The 20,243-nt window shown below is 34.5% G+C and overlaps 3 protein-coding genes across 10 annotated transcripts in view; 2 read left to right on the top strand and 1 right to left on the bottom strand.

Moving 5' to 3' along the window:
• wnk4a (WNK lysine deficient protein kinase 4a) overlaps nt 1–2,410 on the top strand; it is a 49,760-nt gene extending 47,350 nt beyond the window's left edge. For 3 of the 6 annotated variants that reach the window (XM_036217274.1, XM_036217275.1, XM_036217270.1), the window contains 2 exons: nt 715–920; nt 994–2,410. In XM_036217274.1, coding sequence (XP_036073167.1) covers nt 715–920; nt 994–1,103 — 316 coding nt within the window. In that variant the 3' untranslated portion in view covers nt 1,104–2,410. Of the gene's footprint in view, nt 1–714; nt 921–969 lie in introns of all 6 variants that reach the window. The other 3 variants (XM_036217273.1, XM_036217271.1, XM_036217272.1) reach the window with 3 other exon arrangements.
• LOC112154298 (cytochrome c oxidase assembly factor 3 homolog, mitochondrial) lies at nt 1,085–5,144 on the bottom strand. 2 transcript variants are annotated; one of them, XM_036217277.1, is made up of 2 exons: nt 4,861–5,144; nt 1,085–1,274 (listed from the first exon to the last, which is right to left on the bottom strand). In XM_036217277.1, the coding sequence occupies exons 1-2, from the start codon at nt 5,089–5,091 to the stop codon at nt 1,197–1,199; spliced, it is 309 nt and encodes a 102-aa protein (XP_036073170.1). In that variant the 5' UTR covers nt 5,092–5,144; the 3' UTR covers nt 1,085–1,196. The 2 variants fall into 2 exon arrangements, with proteins under 2 accessions (XP_036073170.1, XP_024140919.1); XM_024285151.2 differs by lacking the exon at nt 1,085–1,274 and adding an exon at nt 2,678–2,963 and having other exon boundaries at nt 4,896–5,114.
• Nucleotides 5,145–6,617: 1,473 nt separating this feature from the next.
• Nucleotides 6,618–12,323, top strand: cntd1 (cyclin N-terminal domain containing 1). 2 transcript variants are annotated; one of them, XM_024285801.2, is made up of 7 exons: nt 6,618–6,944; nt 8,803–8,878; nt 8,949–9,120; nt 9,188–9,350; nt 10,612–10,756; nt 11,821–11,917; nt 12,021–12,323. In XM_024285801.2, exons 1-7 carry the CDS (start codon nt 6,773–6,775, stop codon nt 12,033–12,035), a joined length of 840 nt encoding a protein of 279 aa, XP_024141569.1. In that variant the 5' UTR covers nt 6,618–6,772; the 3' UTR covers nt 12,036–12,323. The 2 variants fall into 2 exon arrangements, with proteins under 2 accessions (XP_024141569.1, XP_024141568.1); XM_024285800.2 differs by having other exon boundaries at nt 6,620–6,944; nt 12,036–12,323.
• The last annotated feature ends 7,920 nt before the right edge of the window (nt 12,324–20,243 follow it).

Raw genomic sequence — 20,243 nt, 5'->3', positions numbered from 1 at the left:
ATTTTGCCACATCATTACTCTTCCACCACCGTGCTCGACCGTAGGTCTGAAAAGCAGAATTTAATAATTTTGTTCCCCAAACTCTCCAGTTTCAATTGGACAAAAACTGTTTTAAAATCCCTTTCTTTTACAATAAAATATTAACATCCTGAACTTCAATTCTACCAAATGTATTTGATATTATTTGATTTACTTTGGTGTAAATCTAAATACTTAACAGGATTTACTACAAAATTTACTGTAAAATACTACATAATTACAGCACTTTGGTGAAGATTTTAAACCGATTTGTCTTTTACTGCTGTCAAAAGTGGCGCTAAACTTTCTGTCAGATTGTATGTAAAAAGTCAAAAATACATTTTATTAGTTTTCCTTTTGGTTGAACTACTTTTTTATAGTTATTAAAGCTTTAGACCCCAAAATGTCTGAGGCTGTAAAATTATTGCATCAATTTTTCTAAATGATGACTTTTACTTTAGTATTTTAACTACATTTCTGCTAAATGTGATTTTCTTCCTGACTTTAACTGTCTGGCTCTTAATGTTTTTAAGCCATTTTAATTCACTTTTAAGTAAAAACTTGCTCAAAACTGTAGTTTAGCAGATTAACAATTCCACATTTTTATTTTAATTCATTAGATTTATTTTTTGTAAATTAAATAAACAAAAACGTTTTATAGAAAGTAACAATTCACATCAAATGATGTATCAACAGGCATCTATCAGAGGTTCAGGCTCTGCAGGCAGCTCAGAAGAAGGAGATTGAAGAACTGTATGAGAGGATGGGCAGAGTTCCTCCGCCGGGGCTCGTCTCTCCTGCCGCCATGTTGTCCAGTCGTCAGCGCCGCCTCTCCAAAGGGAACGGATTCCCTTCATCCCGTAGGAACAGTCTGCAGCGTTTGGAAATCATGCCATTGCAAGGTAGTTGAAAAGATGTTTTAATCTTTTTTTTTTTTTTTGTAAATTATAGTCACTAAACCAACAACTCTTCAAGGTGTGATTCGGAGGAACTCTCTGGGAGGCAGCAGCAGCGGCTCACAGGAGAAACACAGCAAAGGGGTCACCTTTGCTACAGATATCAGCAGAATGGTGAGCAAACGTTGAGGTAACTGACGTCAAACCACAGAATCACGCTGCTGATCGCCGCTTCCTGTCTCTTTTCAGTAACATTTTCATCCAGAGGCGTATAAATCTGTACTACCTCATCAAGTGGTCACCATCCGGAAGAATCCCCTTCACTAAAGACCAGACCTTCATAAGCCGCCATCGACAAAGCTGCGCAAACACAAAAAGAAAAAAAAAAGTCTCAGCAACATCCCTCTTTCAGACAAACCCGCTGACGTCTGTGGAGAGCGGCGCGCCATCTGGTTCACTTTAACGAGTGACATTCTTGCTCCGTTGTAAATAAACTGTCAGATGCGCCGCTTTAGATTCAACAAATCTCACCGTTGTGCTCTGCGGCTTGCATGACATGTCGCCTCGATTGTGTGACGAGCCATAGCGCTGCTTAGATAAGACGGCGGCTGTGAAATTGACCCAGAACAGACGGAGCTGATGCTTTCCTGCATGTGTGGCGCAGCAGGTTTCTATTGACGCACAGTAGAAATATTTGCATTCATGAAGTTATTGACCGGCTTTTAGGATCATAGGAACAGTGATGACAAAAATTATCTGTTTTTAGCAATATATATATTTTTTTATATTGTGTTCAGGTCAAAATTGACTCATTACCAAATGTAAAAATGGGTTAATTTGACCCGAACACAACAAAAGAATTTACTGACTTTTTCTCTTGATGCCTCAAAGGAAAACAGCTTCATTTTAAGGAATATTTCAACATCTTAAAGCTGGTTTAACTGGTGTATTAGTTGTAAAAATGGACATCCTGGTGTTTGTATTTGTACATGTGTAAATAACTGAGCACATTTATAGATGTTTACACTTTATAAGTATATTTTCCTGCCACCTTAAATCAATCAAAAATAGTTTTTTTTCCTTGTCTCACAGATCAAGCACCTTGTGCACTTTAGCAGATTCTTCAACTATTTTTTTCCATCTTTTATCCAGGAGGAAGGTAAAATAACTTACCTGTTAAGTGTTTTAAATTAAATCACAGCATCGATTTGAGCACCCTTATCATATTAAGGGGTCGATACATATCACTCCAAGCTGTGAATTTGTTGCCTTATATATAACTTTTCTGGCAGTAAAATTGTTGTAAGAGTTTGTAATAACCTCACAAAACAAGTAATGTATGGAAAGTTCTGAATGTAAATACGTTTTCTCTCACGCTGCTGTCCTGCCAAGCTGAATCTGTGCCTTCTGTCCCCTCAAATGTCTTATCTTAGATTTTTTATTCAACATTTTGAGACTAGAAAAGATTCCTTCAAATAAATTCTGACAAAAATAAACACAGTGGCTCCTTTGTTTTATGTCTTATCATCCATCTCTTTCAAAATTTTCAATATTTAATCATTTCTTTAAAAAAAGGCAGATTTTCATGCATAAATAACAGATTTATATAATTTTAATTAGCTGAAGGTCACTTTAGATTTAAACTTATTCACCATCTTTTAATGCAATCATTATTGTCACACATTAAAAGTAAAAAAAAAAACAAGCTCAGATGGAATAAAGCTCCTGTTTTCTCCTTTTTTTCTTCATAACATTAAAAGAAATAAAAACAATATGTCAACTTTTATTTCAAAACATACATACTTTCAAACAAACAATGTCCAGTTCTATCTGCGTAAAAAAAGCAGACAGTAGTGGAATAAGTGAGCGTTATCATCAGAGTCTGCCTGATGAAGTACAGGACAAACATATGAGTTCATAAAGAGGCCAGCGGCACGTTCCAGTCTCAGTTGGCACCGGTCTTGGGTCCCTGGAGTCTCGCTCGCTTGGCCTCCTCGTCGATCTCGTCCATGATTCGCTCCTGAGAGACCGAGTAAAATGTGTAGCCGTCTGGTTTGGGACCAAATGGTCAAGGCAAATGTTTGGGAAGTAAAAATACATATACATGAAGTAAGTAGTAAAGAAAAATGTTCAAATTAAAGATGTATACACACATTTAGGATACACTGATTCCACATGAATCTGTGACCTATGACCTTTTCACTAATGCATCATTGTGATTATTTATGACTTTTAAAGCACAAAAAACTTGCAGTTTTTTTACCATCTCAGTCAGTTTCTATTTTCCTGCTCCTAGCACAGGGATGCATCTATTGTGACTCTTTGGTTATTTATTTATTTTTGAGAAACTATAAAGTAAAAAAGTAAGTTAGAAGTAAAGTAAAAACAAAAGTAAAGTAATTCAAACTTGGTTTAACTTGTTCACAAACAGTTGGAGCCCAGTATGTATTACTACTACTCTGTGAGACTCCAGACTACAGCACCCACAATGCTCCACAATCCATCAAGCAAATGTTATGGTTAAAGTTGGACTAAAATACTTCTGACAGATCTTGGAGCGCTGTTTATCATGGAAAATCAATTAGGAAGCACAACCAGAATTCAAATTTCAGGCAAATTTTCTATTTTTGAACAAATTTCAGGATTTTAAGTGTTCCCTATAGTTCATAAAATTACAGTAATTAGCACAGATTTAACTTGGATTAGTTAGATTTGCAAACCTCTGGCAGAAATACACTACAGACTTACGGCAGACAGTACTCTACCTTTTACTACATGATGAGTTTATGATTTATTTATCCTTTTCATTTCTATTTATCATCATAGTAACAAATACAAATCAGCGTCTTATTTTTCGAAAGGGTGAAGTAAGACAAGTAGCTCCTAGTAGGTTGTCATAGTCATTAAGAACCCAACCCAACATTTTCTGTAGATGTTAAAGGCTGTAGATCCCTCTTCTAGCTCAATAACCTTTAGCAAAAAATGTTTATTTTCTTGTCCAAAAAATCCCACACACCAATAGAATCCATAATCAAAGAAGTATTAATTTATTTTGTCAGCAGGCATAATGTGCCACATGAGTGTTGTGTTTGTGGCTTTGTGTGGCATTAAGACTCATAAGGCCACCAAGGATGATGCTTTTAAAAAATAAATATAAAGATAATGACAAAACAATAGAATAGCCAGTTAGACTAAAGGCCAAAGTCAAAGAATGCTGCTGTGAATTTAACTCATGTTTTAGTTCATTTCGTGCAATAAAAACAAAAGAAAAAAGACTAACAATAATAATAAATTATTTAAAAAAAACAAAATACATTGATATATCAAACCTATTTTAGGTATTAAGTAACTGATTGGAAAACAAAAGAAGGTGATGCAATTTTCTTGATATTATAATTACGTCTCAATTATAAGTTACATACTTGTACTCAAGTATGAAGTACCTGAAACAATCATTGTATTGATTGTCTAAAAGTTTAGCTTAAAAGGGAGAAGTATTGTTTCAAAATACCTTCTCCTTGTAAATTAAAAAAATATATATAATTTAGAAATACTTTATAAATATTACAAATGCTTATTTGAAAATGCTACACAATGTGTTCAGTTAATGTCAAAAATATTAGCCACTCATTTTTTAACAATTACGTTCTAAATATTTGACTGACTTTTACAATTTACTTAAACGAATTTATTTATTTTAAATATGCTGCGTTAACAATGACTAGGCGTTTTTTTATTTCAAATTCAGTTAGTTCGAATGTCATTTTTCCAGCTGCTTTAGCTAGCTATCGTTCGGACACATGAGATAAAAAAAATTAGATTTTCTGCTTCGAGTTTAACTAACAGTATTTAAACTATGTTTTCATAAATTAAATGTTTAAATTCACAGCAATATGAAGTGGCAAAGATAAACTTTAGCACGCTAAGCTAATGTTACATGTTTCACCTTGCGCTTGCCGCGAGTGTTCATGGGAAGGATACAGATTCCTAGCACGATCGCTCCGATAGCAAGTCCCGTCACAACATTCCGTGTTCGGAGCTTTGACGTCTTCTTCTTCCATTGTTCCATCTCGACTTGTCTGATAAAATGCATTTGTTCCCGTGAAAGACCCTCTTTAGTCGGATCTATTCTGGTTGCGACCGGAGCTTCAGTCTTGGGAGGCTTGCTGTCAGCCATGTTTGCAGACAGACGAGCCGGTTTTAAACGAAGAAGAAGAAAGCGTCCTTCGTCGTTTTCTTTTATTGATTCTGACGCACTACCGCCACCTACTGAACTGGAGTGTAAGATCTAGTATAGTTGCAGGTGCAAATCCAAAACATACAGTACGTGCGCACAAACACAAATTAACCATACATGCATAAATAATCCTTAATTAAAAAAATAAATGAATTAAATTGTATTGTCTTATTAATTTTAATATTTTGCATTGCCAAAAATTCGACACACTATTTTAATTTCCTTTTCAACTCAAAACATTTTCTCTTCTTTTTCTTTGTTTTTCCTTTAATTTCTTCTTTTATGCTGAAAGTTTTTGACAATGGGATGTTTGCTGAGTGTTTTCCTGGTGCAATTGTCATGGAGATCAAGAAGCAGGTAGAGGAGCTACCAGAGAGGTAGAGGTTTGCTCTGGAGAGAAGTGGAAAGGTCAGCCACACCAAGACAAAGCGTCTGTGCATAAATGAGAGGAAGTAAACTAGATCGGTGAGGTTACAGGGAGCAGAGGTGAAGAAGATGAAGGACCTTAGTGTCAACAGTCCAGAAAGAGTAATACAGTTTATGTGGATATATATGGAGTATAAGTACTGGTGTTTATCTGCAATGAGAATGTGAGCGTGTAAAACTTTTCTTAATTTGATTCTACTGTACTTTAAGCTTACTAACAATGGCAACATTTTAAGACACATTTTCATATCAAGCTTTTTTGATGTAAAACACTGCAATCCAAATAGAATATACTTTGTTTTTTTATTTTATTTTAAAAATATGTAGATTACTATGTAGAAGTAGCAAAAAATGTAAAATTTCATGCATCTATAATCCAAATGCAACAAGAAAATAATTTATTCAAGTTCAGTACAATATTCCTATAAAAACATGTCAGAACATTTTCCTAAAACAAATAAAAAAAACTAAAACGGTTTAACAGTCTTATAACACATTAATCAACCCGACACGAAACAATGACAATAAATGAAACATTTAAAAAGAAAATGAATATTAAAAGAGGGCTGAGATAACTCATGTAATACATTTAAAAACTTTAAATAATTCTTTTAAATAATTTCCAATTTTATATTTTAAGATTTTCAGTAGAACCCGAATATATTTTAAATCTGTTTTTACTTTTTTAGTCACTAATATTTTTTGATAAGGGAGCTTTTCTTTTCTTGACCATTTCTTTTACATATATTATTTTGCCCAAAAATATTTTTACGACTATATTGTGTGTTTCATTGGACTGGAAATTAAGTGAATAAAAATAAAAGTAATATCTTGTGTTTAAATAATGAAATATTTTCCCAGCCTCTAAGTTGAATTTTTTTATTAATTTTATTAACATTAATATTTTATTGTATTATTATTATTTTTTAAAAAATACATAAATATGGAGACAAATCTTTAAGATTACTAAAAGAATAACAGGTGGAACTGTTGTGTTCAGCATCCAAATGGGCCCTGACGGAAGCTTTGGCGTTAACTTTTGGTTCCGTCCAGAAAAAAAAGTTCCGGAGTAAAAGCGTACGGTCAAAGCTTCGGCAATAGCACCCCCCTTTGGCAACTTCGCTTTAATTTAAACTAACCTCCAAATTTGATTAGTTTGTTTTAAATCGAATTAATGTCATATTTCTTCAGCTAAATGGCTAAAAGACTACTTAGTTCACGGGAACGTGATCAGTTTAGCTTGAAGTTCGGCCAGGCTTCCTTTGACCTTCTCAGCGATTTTCTGGTCAATTTTAACCAAAAGAACAAAGAAAATCTCAACAGTTTGTCAAAATGTTGTGGAAGCTTCAAGCAAAAAAGACTTCTGGGTAAGTAAGAAATTTAATCTGATTTTTTTTAATATATACACATAAATACAAACGCTTAACATCATAATGTCTCTCCCAAATGTTTGAAAAACCTCATAGTTTCACAGATAAATATACTTTTATAGAAAATGACAGTTTAGTTTCTGAAAGTCCGTTATTTTAGATTAAAAAAAAAAAAAGATTTCCGGTAACCATCTGTCTATTTGAGCCAATAACAACGTTTTAATGATTCACAGCTGTAGCTGCTGAATTTCAATTATGATTCATTTGGACTGATAATTTATAATTAAATTGAAAAATTAACTTAAAATAATTACTTATTGAAAGGTTTATGCATATGCACCAACTGAAGTTACATTAGGATTATACCATTCAAATTCAGGCTTTATATTCTTTGTTCCTAATTACGTTTTTAAAATATAAATGACTGTCAAACTGTAATATTAGCTAATGTTGCATCTGATTATTAAAAAAAAATGTGTTTAATATTTTTCTTTAATTAAATAAAAATCTGTATGCTTGTCATCTTTTTGTTTCAAATGTTTTCATGATTTATTTATTGTTTTGAATGGACATAACATTAAAAATATAGTAATTAGTAAACTAAGTATTTTGTGTGCTCAAATCTGTATTTTTTTAGCCTTTCTGTAGTCTTTAATGAACACAAATTAGCATTCTTATTAGCATTTTGTGCACACAAAATATTATTTTATGGAAATTGAAACAAATTAGTTTATTGTGTGCACAAAGTAGTTATAGGAATTGAATTAACTAAAACCCAATTTTTTTTCTAACATAATGCTTATTCTTATTTATGCTCACAAAATGCTAATTTCTTTTGAAATATTAATGCTATATTTTTGAAATATTTTGTCAAAACAACCCAACCTAATCTCTGTGCACAAAATGCTAATTTGTCCCCACAAAAAATTAACTTGTATTCACAAAATGCTTATTTATAATCACAATAAAACAAATTTGTATGCACAAAATACTAATTTGTGTGCATACAATAATAATTTGGGCAAGCAAAATACACAAAAAATTAGTATGCATGCACAAAATACTAATTTATGCCAGCTAAATGCTAATTTGTGCACATAAAATGCTCATTTTTTTGTGCACATAAAATGCTAATTTTTGTGCACATAAAATGCTCATTTTTGTGCACATAAAAGGCTCATTTTTTAGACAAATGCTTATGTGTACGCACAAAATATTAATTTGTGCCAGCAAAATTTTATTTTTTGTGCACAAAATACTAATTTTGTTAGTAAAATTTTCATTTGCACGCACAAAATAATAATTTTCCCCACAAATTGCTCATTTGTGTTCACAAAACAATAGTTTGTTCTTTATGCCAGCTAAATGCTAATTTGTGCTTACAAAAATGCTAATTCTTACACCCAAACTCTAATTTTTGCCCACAAAAAACTCATGTGTGTGCAAAAAGTACTATTCTGTGTCGACATACTAATATGTGATCACAAAAATGCTAATAAACTTCTAATTTGTTGCCAAAAAAAGTTAATTTGTGTGCACAAATACTAATTTGCTGCCACAAATGATTCATTTTAGGAGACAATTTGTCATCACTTTTCTAAATGTCATGTCTAGGGCTCCGTAGTTTTGAAAGAATTGAGTTGTGTATGTGTTAACCAGCACTCATCCTTACTTCTGTGTCTTGTAGTTTGAATATTATTATATTTTTTATATATATTTCAGAATAGAAGATGCGTTTGTTGCATCAAATCTACCAAAAAATATTCTGAAAGCTACCACAGAAGCCGTTAAGCTTTTATTTTGAAAGGACTGACTCTCTGGTCTCGTTTCCTTTGCTCGTTTTCTGTATTTTTAGAATGCATCTTTCTGATTTGTCAAGAGCTGAAACTCGATCCATCTGTTGGATATCACGCCACTGAACTGCTGCAAAGGTAAAGAGCAGAAATGCACTTAAAAAAACAAAAAAAAGTGTTTTTATCGTCTCTAAATCTCCTGCTCTAGGTTTATGGTCAAGCATCTTACCGATCTGCTTGTCACACCTGCAACCGCTGGTGCCGCCGCCAGTGAGCCAAGAAGTCTTGAAGATGCAATTTTCGACCAACTCAGGGAGAAATTCCCTCTCATCCTCTTCTCCTGCGTGCAGCTCGCCAACAAGATGTCTTTGACCCGTCATGTGAGTTAACTCACAGCTTTTCCTTTTTTTCCACATTTTTTATGCACTGGTGGTTTTATTTGTCCAGATGATTGACACCAGCACGGCGGTCTGCTTCCTGCATTTGCTCGGCCTCAGCGTTTCCAAGAAGACCGTCCTGGAGTCAGAGCTGATGGTCTTTAAAGGGCTTGAATTCAGACTGGATTATCCAAACCCACTGACATCTGTGGAAACACTTCTGGAAGTCCTGGGTAAGACCAAGATGATAAGAGAAGAGAAAATATGATCTCAGAAAACCAGGATGATGTGAAAACAGAATATATTCCAAAGAAAACACATCATTTAATGAAAATAAAGATTAAAATGAGTCTGATTCGGTGTTAGAAACCTCTTTCCCTAATTAATGCACCAAATGTTTCTAACAGGTTAAAGGTCAAGCCTGGAAGATGACCTCCTCTGTTTATTTAGCATTGTTTTGCTAAAAAGAGCAAAAGATTTCTTAAAAGGCATTTTCCCAATTGAAGCATCTGCCGCTCTAAACGTGTGCGCATAGATTTCAGCATCGAGTTTCATCTGCAGCAGCTGTCCGTCATGCAGACGCTAATGCGCCTCCATAGGATCAGGGAGCAGGCGAGCGCCTAAATAAAACCAGATGATTCCTCGCTTGGATTTATAAAGGATCTTTGGCCAGACAAAGGCTGAATGAATTATCTGGATTAGGATTCAGTTTTTAAAATAAAACTTTAAACAGGATTTAGTGAAGATGATCACTCGGACTGTTTTTGGCAGGATTATACTTGTTTAAGTTTTGTTTTTAAAATCTTAAGATTACAACAGATTTGACTCATTTTAGTTGCCATTGAAAATTCTGAAAAGTTAGTTTTTCCCAGCCCAAACTGTCTTTGATTAGGATACTTTTGTTCTTCAATTTATTTTGTAATAATATTTTTCAAGTTTTGTTTTCAAAAGCAATTAAGCTTTTATTTTGAAAATGTTGATTCTCTTTTCTTGTTTCCTTTCCTCCTTTTTTTCCTTAGAATACATTTTTCTGATTTGTCAAGAGCTGAAACTCTTGGTTTTGTTTTAAAAGTTTAAGAAATGTTTTTAATTTTAGGAGCCGTTGATCATTAGATTTATTGTACAGTATGGTGGAAAATTATTCATTTTTCTTTAACTTTTAAGCTAATGACCATTATTCTGAAAAGTTTATATTTTCCTCACATTGAAGAACTCCGGATTATCTGTGTTTTTTTGTTTTTTTTTATCTATGCTCTTTTCTTCTTCAGTAATTTCTTTTTTTACATTTCTTTCCATTTTCAAAAGCAGACACATTTATCTTAAGTCATTAGGCTTTTATTTTGAAAAGAAAATAAATTGCTATAAAAAAAAAAATGTGTTAAAAAAATGTAAATGTCTGGGCCTATATGCATAAAATTCAACCTTTTGGAAAATTTTCTGATCGTTTATTATAGTTTACTGACCTGATACGTTCAATGCTCTTTTATTTTGAAGGACACAATGAGCCGTCTGTCCCCGCCAAACGCCTGTACCATTTGTGCCGCCACGTTCTCCAGTTCATCGCCTTGGAGAAAGCCGCCATCTATGACGGATTGCTGAAAGTGACCACTCAGCGTTCCTCCCCTTCCAAAGAACAAAGGTTTGGTGTAGATTTCTAACAAAATCATCTTTAAAACAGTTCTGTTGTTTCTGTCACAAAGTCACAGCTACAGCATGCATAAACAGTCAGTTTGTATTTTAGTGTAAATCCCTTTAGTAAATCATCTGCCTTCATCTAATCCTCCTCCTCCTCCTGTAGATCAACCACCCTCGTTTCTCCTCTGTATCCATCGTCTTCCTCTTGTCCTTTTTCCCGGTAGCTCCAACCTCAGCATCCTTTCACCAAAATCTTCACAGCCCAAACCTTAGACTGTATAAGAGAACTGGACTGAGTAATCTTCCCCATCACTTACCAAATAGAAGGTATTGTTGTCCGGCTCCAAGATGGCAACATCCGTGTTGTGGAAAAAAGGCGACTGAATTGGCTTCATTTCACTGGAGCCGGAGCTTAGGCATTTTCTATGGGTGACGTCACACCTGATCTGTCCAGTTCTCTATATACAGTCACAGTTATCCATGGCGGATTCATTCCCGATCCTATCCATCCTCATCACTCACTGGAAAATTATTACAAACTAATTTATTCTCAGGGTTTTAGGTCCAGTTTACAAACAAAGGTAAAAAAAATTAAATTATGACTTTAAATCTTGGAAATATATGACAAAAAAATATGAGGACAAAGTCACGTATTTATGGCTTAAAAAGTCATAGGCTAAATGTATGACCTTTTTCTCATATATTTTTATGTTTTACAGTCGTAAATTTACGAGTTTTTTCCTCGTAATATTACTTTTTTTGTGCCCCTAATACTCCGCTGTACTGTCGTACAAATTTAACCAAAATACAAAAATTAAAATTCTAAAATGTGTTTGCACCAGTTTATAATCACGATATTGGGCTTATATTTTTTATTAACATGAAGAAAACTTATTGCATAAACTTTCTCATGATGTAGCACAAAAAAATGTAACTTTTGATTTTACATGTGAGCTCTTTACACTTTCGAGTAATGACTGTAAAATGATGCCTAGAAGTTGGAAGCAAAGTAATAAAAACTGGTTTCTGAAATGCTCTTGTGATCGTGTTGTTGTGTTTCTGTCGTAGAGAGAAGTTTGTTGCAGTGACTGAAGACTGCATGCTTCTTGGTGTCGGTGTCATCGCTGTGGCCACGTTCATCCTTTACTTCAGGAAGTGGGAACAGGTAACACTGACATAAACACACACTTTTTTCTTCTTAATCAAAAAAAAAAAGTTTTTGTCTTTTATGGTTTTATTTTTCACACCAGTTGAAATGCTCCTGATAGTGTTTTGTGTTGTAGGTGGTTGGTGAACTGAGTCACATCACAGGAATATCCATGCAGAGCATCAGGGATTTTGCTCATATGACTTTGGCGCACATTGTTGGATTCTAATTTCACAAAAACATTTATATTTTTGAACATTTACACAGCAGTTACTTTAAACTTTGGATTCTGCTAAATGAAAAAATTGAAGATTTTGGTGCAAAAACATGCAATTCACCAGTTTGACCTGATTTTCAGAATAAAAGCCTATCAATATTCCTCTTGTAATGTTGGAGAATAAAGAATTAGTTGGAAGTTAATTGATTTATTTGCTAAATATATTTATTATTTAATCTGCTGAAAAGGAAAATATAGTTTTGTAATTGGTTTCAAGTATTTTTTTAATTACTTTTCAATTTAGTTTCAGTTTCAAGTATTTTAGCAGTGAGTCAGTCTCATTAATCCACTTATATAAGACACATCAGGATTATTGAACATTTTTAACTAATTTCTAAGTGTAAAATGTGTCTGGTTAAAAAAAAAAAAAAAAAAAAAAACTAAACTTTTGTCTGATTGTCCTTGAGATTTCTGGCAGCACTGAGTCCTCAAACAACCTAATAGATAAAAAAAAGCCTTTCAAGTTTGAAGGATTCAACTTTAGATAATAATTTCATGGTTCTTATGGTGTTTAAAGCTTTAATATATTTTTGTTTCCTTTTTAAAATAATTTTTTACCTCTTGTGTAACACTTATTTAAAAGTAAAGTCGTTTTTTTGTTGAAATGGAGGAAGTCACATCTGGCTTAATATTTTTCAAGACTTCCATATCGATGTTTAATAGTCATACGACACAAAAAATATCTGTTTTGCAAGAAAGTATCATTTTATTAAGAAAGTTTTTCATTAGCAACATAACCTTAGTTTGAGAAAACGTATCTTAGTGAGTAGAATTTACATCTTCAAATGAGAATTCTTGCAGTTTTCTGACCTCATTCTCTGATTTTTTTGCTTATTTTAAGAAAATCTACCAACAAGAGGAGAATTTCTGACTTCTTTCCACAGATCTTGTTTTTACATTGTTAAAAATAAAAAGATGCAGTCATTTTTCCTGCTGTTATTAGTGCAGACATTGTCTCACAGTTGGCAGAGTTCGTTTCTCCTCAGTGTTTTCATCCAGCAGCTGTTCATCTGAAGCCTGGCTGTAGTTTGGAAATCCAGGAGACATCTGGACCGTCTTGTTTGCTGTTTCTGGTTTGCAACTTTCCATAATTGCTTGAGTTGTAAAGACAAACCCAGTGTTTCCTGGAAAATACCTTTTTTTTGTTTTAAATTATGAAAAAAGACTAAAGTTTTTCTCACAGTTGGCAAAATAATATGAATATTACAATAAATAAATTGGCATCACACCTCAAATAGCTAAATTCTTCTTTTACTAAACACATTTTACAAATTAAATACTAAAACATCTACATTTGACTAAATTTAATACGCATATTGATTGAAATTTCAATAAATCAATAATAGGCCAGGGGCGGAGCTACAGGGGGGACATGGGGGGACGGCTGCCCCACCCAGCAAAAAGTTTCGTTAATAATAAAATTTAAAATAAAATAAATATATAATTTTAACTGAAATAAAAATAATAAGACTTAAAATTTGTATTACATTTGTAATGATCATTTGTAAAAATTTGTGATGATTTTCGACTCTTCTGGTGTCATTTGCCACCTTTCTAAAATCGTCTGCCCCCCGCCCCCAAAATGTTCTAGCTCCACCCCCGTAATAGGGACACAGGTAGCCTAATTTCTAAGTAGTTGAAAGTTTTGTTTTCCCCTGATGTATTTATTAACATTTATTTTCAGACTTTCCCTCAGTTATATCAGTATAAAGCTGGTCTCTTCCATGCTGAGAACAGTGCATGCTGGGATACTATGCAGGGGGTGTGCTAGAATCTCAACCAGAACATTCTTGCCGTGCAAAATTCACTATTTTGGATTCCAACTACAACCTACCAATATTATGAAAGTTAAGGAGCAATCGATGGATGATTTAAATGCTCCTCAATGGTTGCTAAAAAGCGTACATCTGGATGCCAGCGGGGACTTTTCTCAGCAGGGAATCTTTGAAGTGACTGCCAGCCTCGCCGCTGTGCTGGTGATCGCCTGAAGGCAGGACGCTGAGCCCGTGTTCCACAGACACCCTCCCTGACTCACATGAAGGACTTTTGAGCAAAGCTGCAGGGGGACGTCTGCAGGTGCAAGCCAAAGAGGTTTTGGAGGCTGCCTTTGAAAGTTTGGAGAGGGTATACTTCTGTTATTGGAAAAATAAAAAACTACAGAGCAGGTTTAAATCCCAATTGTGAGTCTGGTTTTGGCTCTTTGATGGTGGACTTTTTTTGAACGCTGTCACCTTAGGAACAAGCTTTACTGCTGACATGAAATGAAATGAAATAAAAAAAATCTGCAAAGGAGGAATCTCTGTTGTCCCTTCAGCCTGGGTTTGTGTTTCACCTTTGATCCCGAGTCTGGCAGGTCCAAACAGAACAACAGAGTGGAGAACGCTGAAGGTCAGCTTATACTGTAGCAGAACTCTCAAAGCAGAGTGAGCTTAAAGGAAACATTTAAATATAGACACTTTTACGGATACTTTAAAGACCCACTCTGATGAAAATTGTGTTTTTTACATGTTTTTACAGCATTTTTCTCACGATGGAGGACATACGATTAAATTAATCTCATAAATTGCATTTCTGTGTATTTATTCAAATATTTATAAACATACATACCAATTTAAAATGCTTTATAAAAAAATCACTTTATGAATCACTGCGAATCAGGAGCAGATAAAAAACACCATGCTTCATGCTCCACTACGGGGAGGGGAAGTGGGGACGGGGTTGCCAGGGGTCCCGCCTAAAACTCAGAAGTGAATATTTAATGAACTGCTGCTGCTCTGCAGAAACTATGTCCAAGAAAACAAAACATTTTATTATTATTATCATTTTATTTTATTTCATTTCTATTTTATTTACTTTTTATTTTATTTTGGCCAAAAATGAAATAATCATAATTTAAAGACCACTGAACTTTAAAAATAGATCAAAGCATGATTAGTGGGGGTTTAAGAGTCTATAAACAATAAGAAATAAAGTCAAAATTTATGTCAAATGTGATGTAGCACAGGTTGAATTGAGACTTTAAGGCTTCAAAATGAACAAAATTCTTAAAGAAAACTTAACATCAAGTCATCATAGTATGGAAGTTTTTTAGTTTCATCAGACCCTGAATTTTTTTCCCCGACTTTTTATTCTGAATTTTTTAAACCTCTGAATTTATTTTCTGATTTTTTTTAACTTCTGAATTTTTATTCTGATTTTTTTAACCCTTGCTTCTTAAACAGCAAAATTTTATCCTCCCAAAAATATTTTCTATCTTAAAAGATATGTGTTTTTAATTTCGAGACTTAAAATTTTGATGGGTCAGAAATTCAACATAAAAAAATTCAGAGTGAAAAACTTCGCCCAAATAGTGTCACCAGAGCAGGTGGTCGATCCAGGAGCACATCGATATCCAGCCAATCAAATCCTGACACTGACGTGACGTCAGCGTTTGTTTTGGTCTCTTGAGCTGTGTGACTGACGATTACTGTGTTGGATTTATACCTTTATTTATATTTAAAAAGCAAACATTTTAATACATCAAATATAAACTTCATTTATTCTCAGAAATCAAATGTGGTTATTTGTTGGCATTTATTTCCAGGAGATTATAAAGTTGGTCAAAAGTCTCCCTCCTCTCTCGTGCGCTCTGCTCTTCTGCCTCATGTCCTCTCTGATCAGGTCTAGAAGCTCATCACTAGAAGCGTTTCCATCAACTCTGAAATTTCGCAAATTGGAATTTTGATACATTCTCCTAATGGAAACCACAATTCCGAGAAAAAAAAAAAATAAAAAAAAAAACGTTTTAGCCCTTAGAGGGGGTGGTATTTGGGGAGTTTCAAAACAGACATTTTTCTCAAAACTGTAATGGAAACACTTTTCAAAATAAATGCGCCTCTTTGTATTAAGTGTCTGTCCTGAGCGCAGCACAGCGGGCGGCAGGAGAGATCCAACAGCTTCACAGCTCTTTATAAGTTGAGTGTCATACGGAATCGTGCAGCTCCTCCATAAAACAATAACCAAGATTTCCTCATCGCTTCATCTGCAGCTGCACTTCTGCAGCTTGGAGCCTAAAGATGCTGAAGTCTCATTTGAGGAAAAGCGCGAGTGCAGGTACAGAAACTTAAATGGATCTCGTTGTGTTTTTAAACAGAAAAAGGTCCAGCAGCTTACTTGTTAGAAAGGTTATTCATTTAAAAAACGCTGAACAGGTTTCTCACCTGAGACTGTCAATAGACTCTGCGCGGCACACGCTCTCCAGACAGAGCTGTGACGTCACTGCAATGCTCCTTTGTTAGTGAATCAAAAAAAAAAATACTTGATCTCATCCATCGCCGTGTTCTTAATGACTTATCGCGTAAGTTGGTTTGTGCTTTATCCCAAAATGATGATTTAATGGAAACAGTGTCATTTCGAAACTGTATTTTTCTAAATTCCTAGAATTTCTTTAAAGTTTTGCGCAAATGTGTAATGGAAACGCAGCTAGTGATTCTTTTTCTTCTTCCACCTGGTGGGTCACTCCTTCCTTCCTCTCTTTCTTCACTCTTCTCTCTTTCAGCCACTGCTGTAGTTTACTCCCAGATAGAAGAAGTCAGGAGGACTGGTGGAAGGTCTCTGTCCTGATGCCTCATCCATGAGGTCAAATCAACAGTAGCAGCAGTGGACTCCCACTGACCTTCTCCTGATGCTGGATACTCACAATCCTGAACACAAGGGATCATAATAGACAGCAGAAAAAAGAAGATACAAACCCTTTTATAACATGCAACATGTATCATATTCTTCACCACACATCAACATACTTTGTAATTTTTTTAGGTTGTCCCACTGTTTTTTTGGCCTATAAGGGGGAAATCTTTCCCAGCAGAGCCATTTTCTTCAGGATTATCCTGGAAAAACACATAAAACGAAGAGGGAGAGATAACAGGGTCAATCCCTCTCCAAAATGTTCCACGTTAAAACACAAAAGACACTAAACTCTACTGCAGCGGTCATCAACTCTGTTCTGCTCGTTTTACAGCTAACCTTGTTTAAGCTTCTTCTGCTCACCTGGCTGGATCAGGTATGTTCAATCAGAAACTCAACTAATTCAATCCAGCTAACCGGGAATTACTGAAGCAGGATTGTTCCATTTCAGATCAAAATAATGTCAAAATGTTTTATGTTAATCATCAAAACCATAAACTTATCAGTTTACAGTTTTTACTTACATTAAAAGTCACATTTTCTATGAGTCTGGGTCCCATCTAAGTCCACCACTGCGGAAAAGTCTTGGGGGCCGACTGCAATGCATCCTGGGATATGGGGAGGACGAGAGGATACACCAGAACAATCCTTAAAATTGGGAGAACTGTAGGGGACAGCACACAGACGGGGTTTGACTATATTTTCAACCATTAAACAAGTTTATTTTAATTTGTCAAAAACTTGTCAATGACTGACAGACAGCACCCAACAGTGTTAATTATGAAATTAAATTCACATTGTCAGATACTCTTTTTATTGTGACACATGCTCTAGGACAATACTTCATCATTACCTTATATAATATTAAACTTGAATAGAAACGTGAAACACAAAAGGAACTTTGGTCCTCCCTGTTCACAATAATCCAAATATTTGGGCTTTGATTTAAACGTACTTCAGAATAAATTGACGTTTTCCAGAGAAAAAATATTAACTTTAATAATAAAAACAGCATCATCAGATTAGGTCTCAGATCTCCATGTTCAGGTCAGAATCTTCTTCTTTATCTATTCTAAAAGCAGCGAGTGAGTCAATGGTTGTGGTAGAGGAGGACCAAGGCTTTGATGCACGGATCTGGATTCTTATGTTCTCTGCTCTGTTTTGGAGAAGCTTCTCTCAGGCGTCTATAGGTTTGATGTGGAGGAGGTTCAACATGGATTTATTATCCTGCAGACTCTAAATTTATTCCCTTGTATTATCAATCTCCAGTCTTTCTCTCATTCTCTCAAACAGCAGTGTGAACACATGAGCGATCTGGCTGGATATCGATGTGCTCCTGGATCAACCATTGCTCTAATGACACTGTTTGGGCAAAGTTTTTCACTCCAAAATTTTTTAAGTCAAATTTCTGACCCATCAAAATTTTAAGTCTCGAAATTAAAAACACAGAATTTGTTAAGGTAGAAAATATTTTTGGGAGCATAAAATTTTGCTGTTTAAAAAGCAAGAGTTGAAAAAAAATTCAATATTAAAATTTCAGAGGTTAAAAAAATTCAGAATAAAAATTCAGAAGTTAAAAAATAATCAGAATAAAAATTCAGGGATTAAAAAAAAAATCAGAGACTGATGGAACTAAAAAACTTCCATAGAAATAAACCACAAAAATTGAAGTTCTCTTCAGGCAAGTTCTGTGGAGAAACTACATCACAGGAGTCCATAGATTAAGCCTCCAACTGCACTATTTGATTACCCTTTAAAAGTAACAAAATCAAGACAAACACCCCCCACATTGCTATTTTGTCATTTATTGCCCCTGTCTATTTTTTTTTTCATTTTATTTACCTGAATTGAACAGTTTTGGGATAAAAAAAAAAAAAAGAAACAAACAAATGAGCCCCGAGTTGGGTTTGAACCAGGAACATCTTGATTGTTAGAGCGGGAGTTTAACCACTAGGCTATCTAGAAACCGGAAGTGCGTCAAACAGCTCCTTGCATAAAGTCAATGGATTACGCAACCAACTGCACTATTTGATTATCCTTTAAAAGTACCAAAATCAAAACAAACACCCCCCACATTGCTATTTTGTCATTTATTGGCCCTGTGTATTTTTTAAAAAAAAAATTTTAACCTGAATTGAACAGTTTTGGGATTACAAAAAAAAAGAAACAAACAAATAAGCCCCCAGTGGGATTCGAACCAGTAATCTCTTGATTGCTAGCGCGGGAGTTTACCCGCTAGGCCACCTAGAAACCGGAAGTACGTCACACAGCTTTGTGAATATATTCCATGGATTGCGCAACCAACTGGACTATTTGATTGTCTTTTAAAAGCACCAAAATCAAAACAAACACTCCCCACATTGCTATATTGTCATTTATTGCCCCTGTGTATTTTTTAAAAACATTTATTTACCTGAATTGAACAGTTTTGGGATTAAAAAAAAAAAGAAACAAACAAATAAGCCCCGAATTGGGTTTGAACTAGCAACCTCTGGATTGCTAGACCGGGAGTTTAACCGCTAGGCTCCCTGGAAACCGGAAGTACGTTACACAGCTCCGTCCATGAAGTCAATAGATTACGCAACCAACTACAATATTTGACTGTCCTTTAAAAGTACCAAAATCAAGACAAACACCCCCACATTGCTATTTTGTCATTTATTGCCCCTGTCTATTTAAGAATATAACATGTTTGTTACATGTTAAATATGCATGTTATAAAAAGGTTTGTATCTTCTTTTTTCTGCTGTCTAATTTGTGTTCAGGATTGTGAGTATCCAGCATCAGGAGAAGGTCAGTGCAAGTCCACTGCTGCTACTGTTGATTTGACCTCATGGATGAGGCATCAGGACAGAGACCTTCCACCAGTCCTCCTGATTTCTTCTATCTGGGAGTAAACTACAGCAGTGGGTGAAAGAGAGAAGAGTAAAGAAAGAGAGGAAGGAAAGAGTGACCCACCAGGTGGAAGAAGAAAAAGAATCATTAGCAGCGTTTCCATTACACATTTGCGCAAAATTTTGTCTAAATTCTAGGATTTTTTTTTTTTTTTTTGGCGTTTTCCTTATTTCCAAACTTGATAAAGAAGCAATTTAAAGTAATACATTGAAGTTATATCTTAATTTCAAAAGTTAAACTGAATTGACATGCTTTGTAAAATACATACAGAAAATCAGTCTTTCATTTAGTGTTATAAAACTGAGCATCATGAACATATGGCGTTTAACTCTTATATTGTCTTCAGGTCAAAGTTGACCCGTTTTCAAGTGTAAAAAATTTGTCAACATTGACCCAAAACGTTTGATCTTTTATGAGTTAAAATCATGTTTTTATGCTGCACAACAATAGTTGAGCTCCACTGAGATAATTCTGTTTGGCGCAGAGTCTTTTATTTTGAAAACAGAA

The sequence above is a fragment of the Oryzias melastigma genome, linkage group LG19 (genome assembly GCF_002922805.2).
Source record: "Oryzias melastigma strain HK-1 linkage group LG19, ASM292280v2, whole genome shotgun sequence".
NCBI lineage: Eukaryota > Metazoa > Chordata > Actinopteri > Beloniformes > Adrianichthyidae > Oryzias > Oryzias melastigma.
This window is presented reverse-complemented; position numbering and strand designations above follow the sequence as displayed.

Bases quoted from the DNA above. Each gene is read 5' to 3' on its own strand.
- LOC112154298 (XM_036217277.1), bottom strand. From the start codon at position 5,091: ATGGCTGACAGCAAGCCTCCCAAGACTGAAGCTCCGGTCGCAACCAGA. The intron at 1,275-4,860 runs GTGAAACATGTA...GTGTTTGCGCAG, and splicing joins ACACTCGCGGCAAGCGCAAG to CTTTGTCGATGGCGGCTTAT.
- cntd1 (XM_024285800.2), top strand. From the start codon at position 6,773: ATGGCTAAAAGACTACTTAGTTCACGGGAACGTGATCAGTTTAGCTTG. The intron at 9,351-10,611 runs GTAAGACCAAGA...TTTATTTTGAAG, and splicing joins AACACTTCTGGAAGTCCTGG to GACACAATGAGCCGTCTGTC. The intron at 11,918-12,035 runs GTAACACTGACA...TTTGTGTTGTAG, and splicing joins ACTTCAGGAAGTGGGAACAG to GTGGTTGGTGAACTGAGTCA.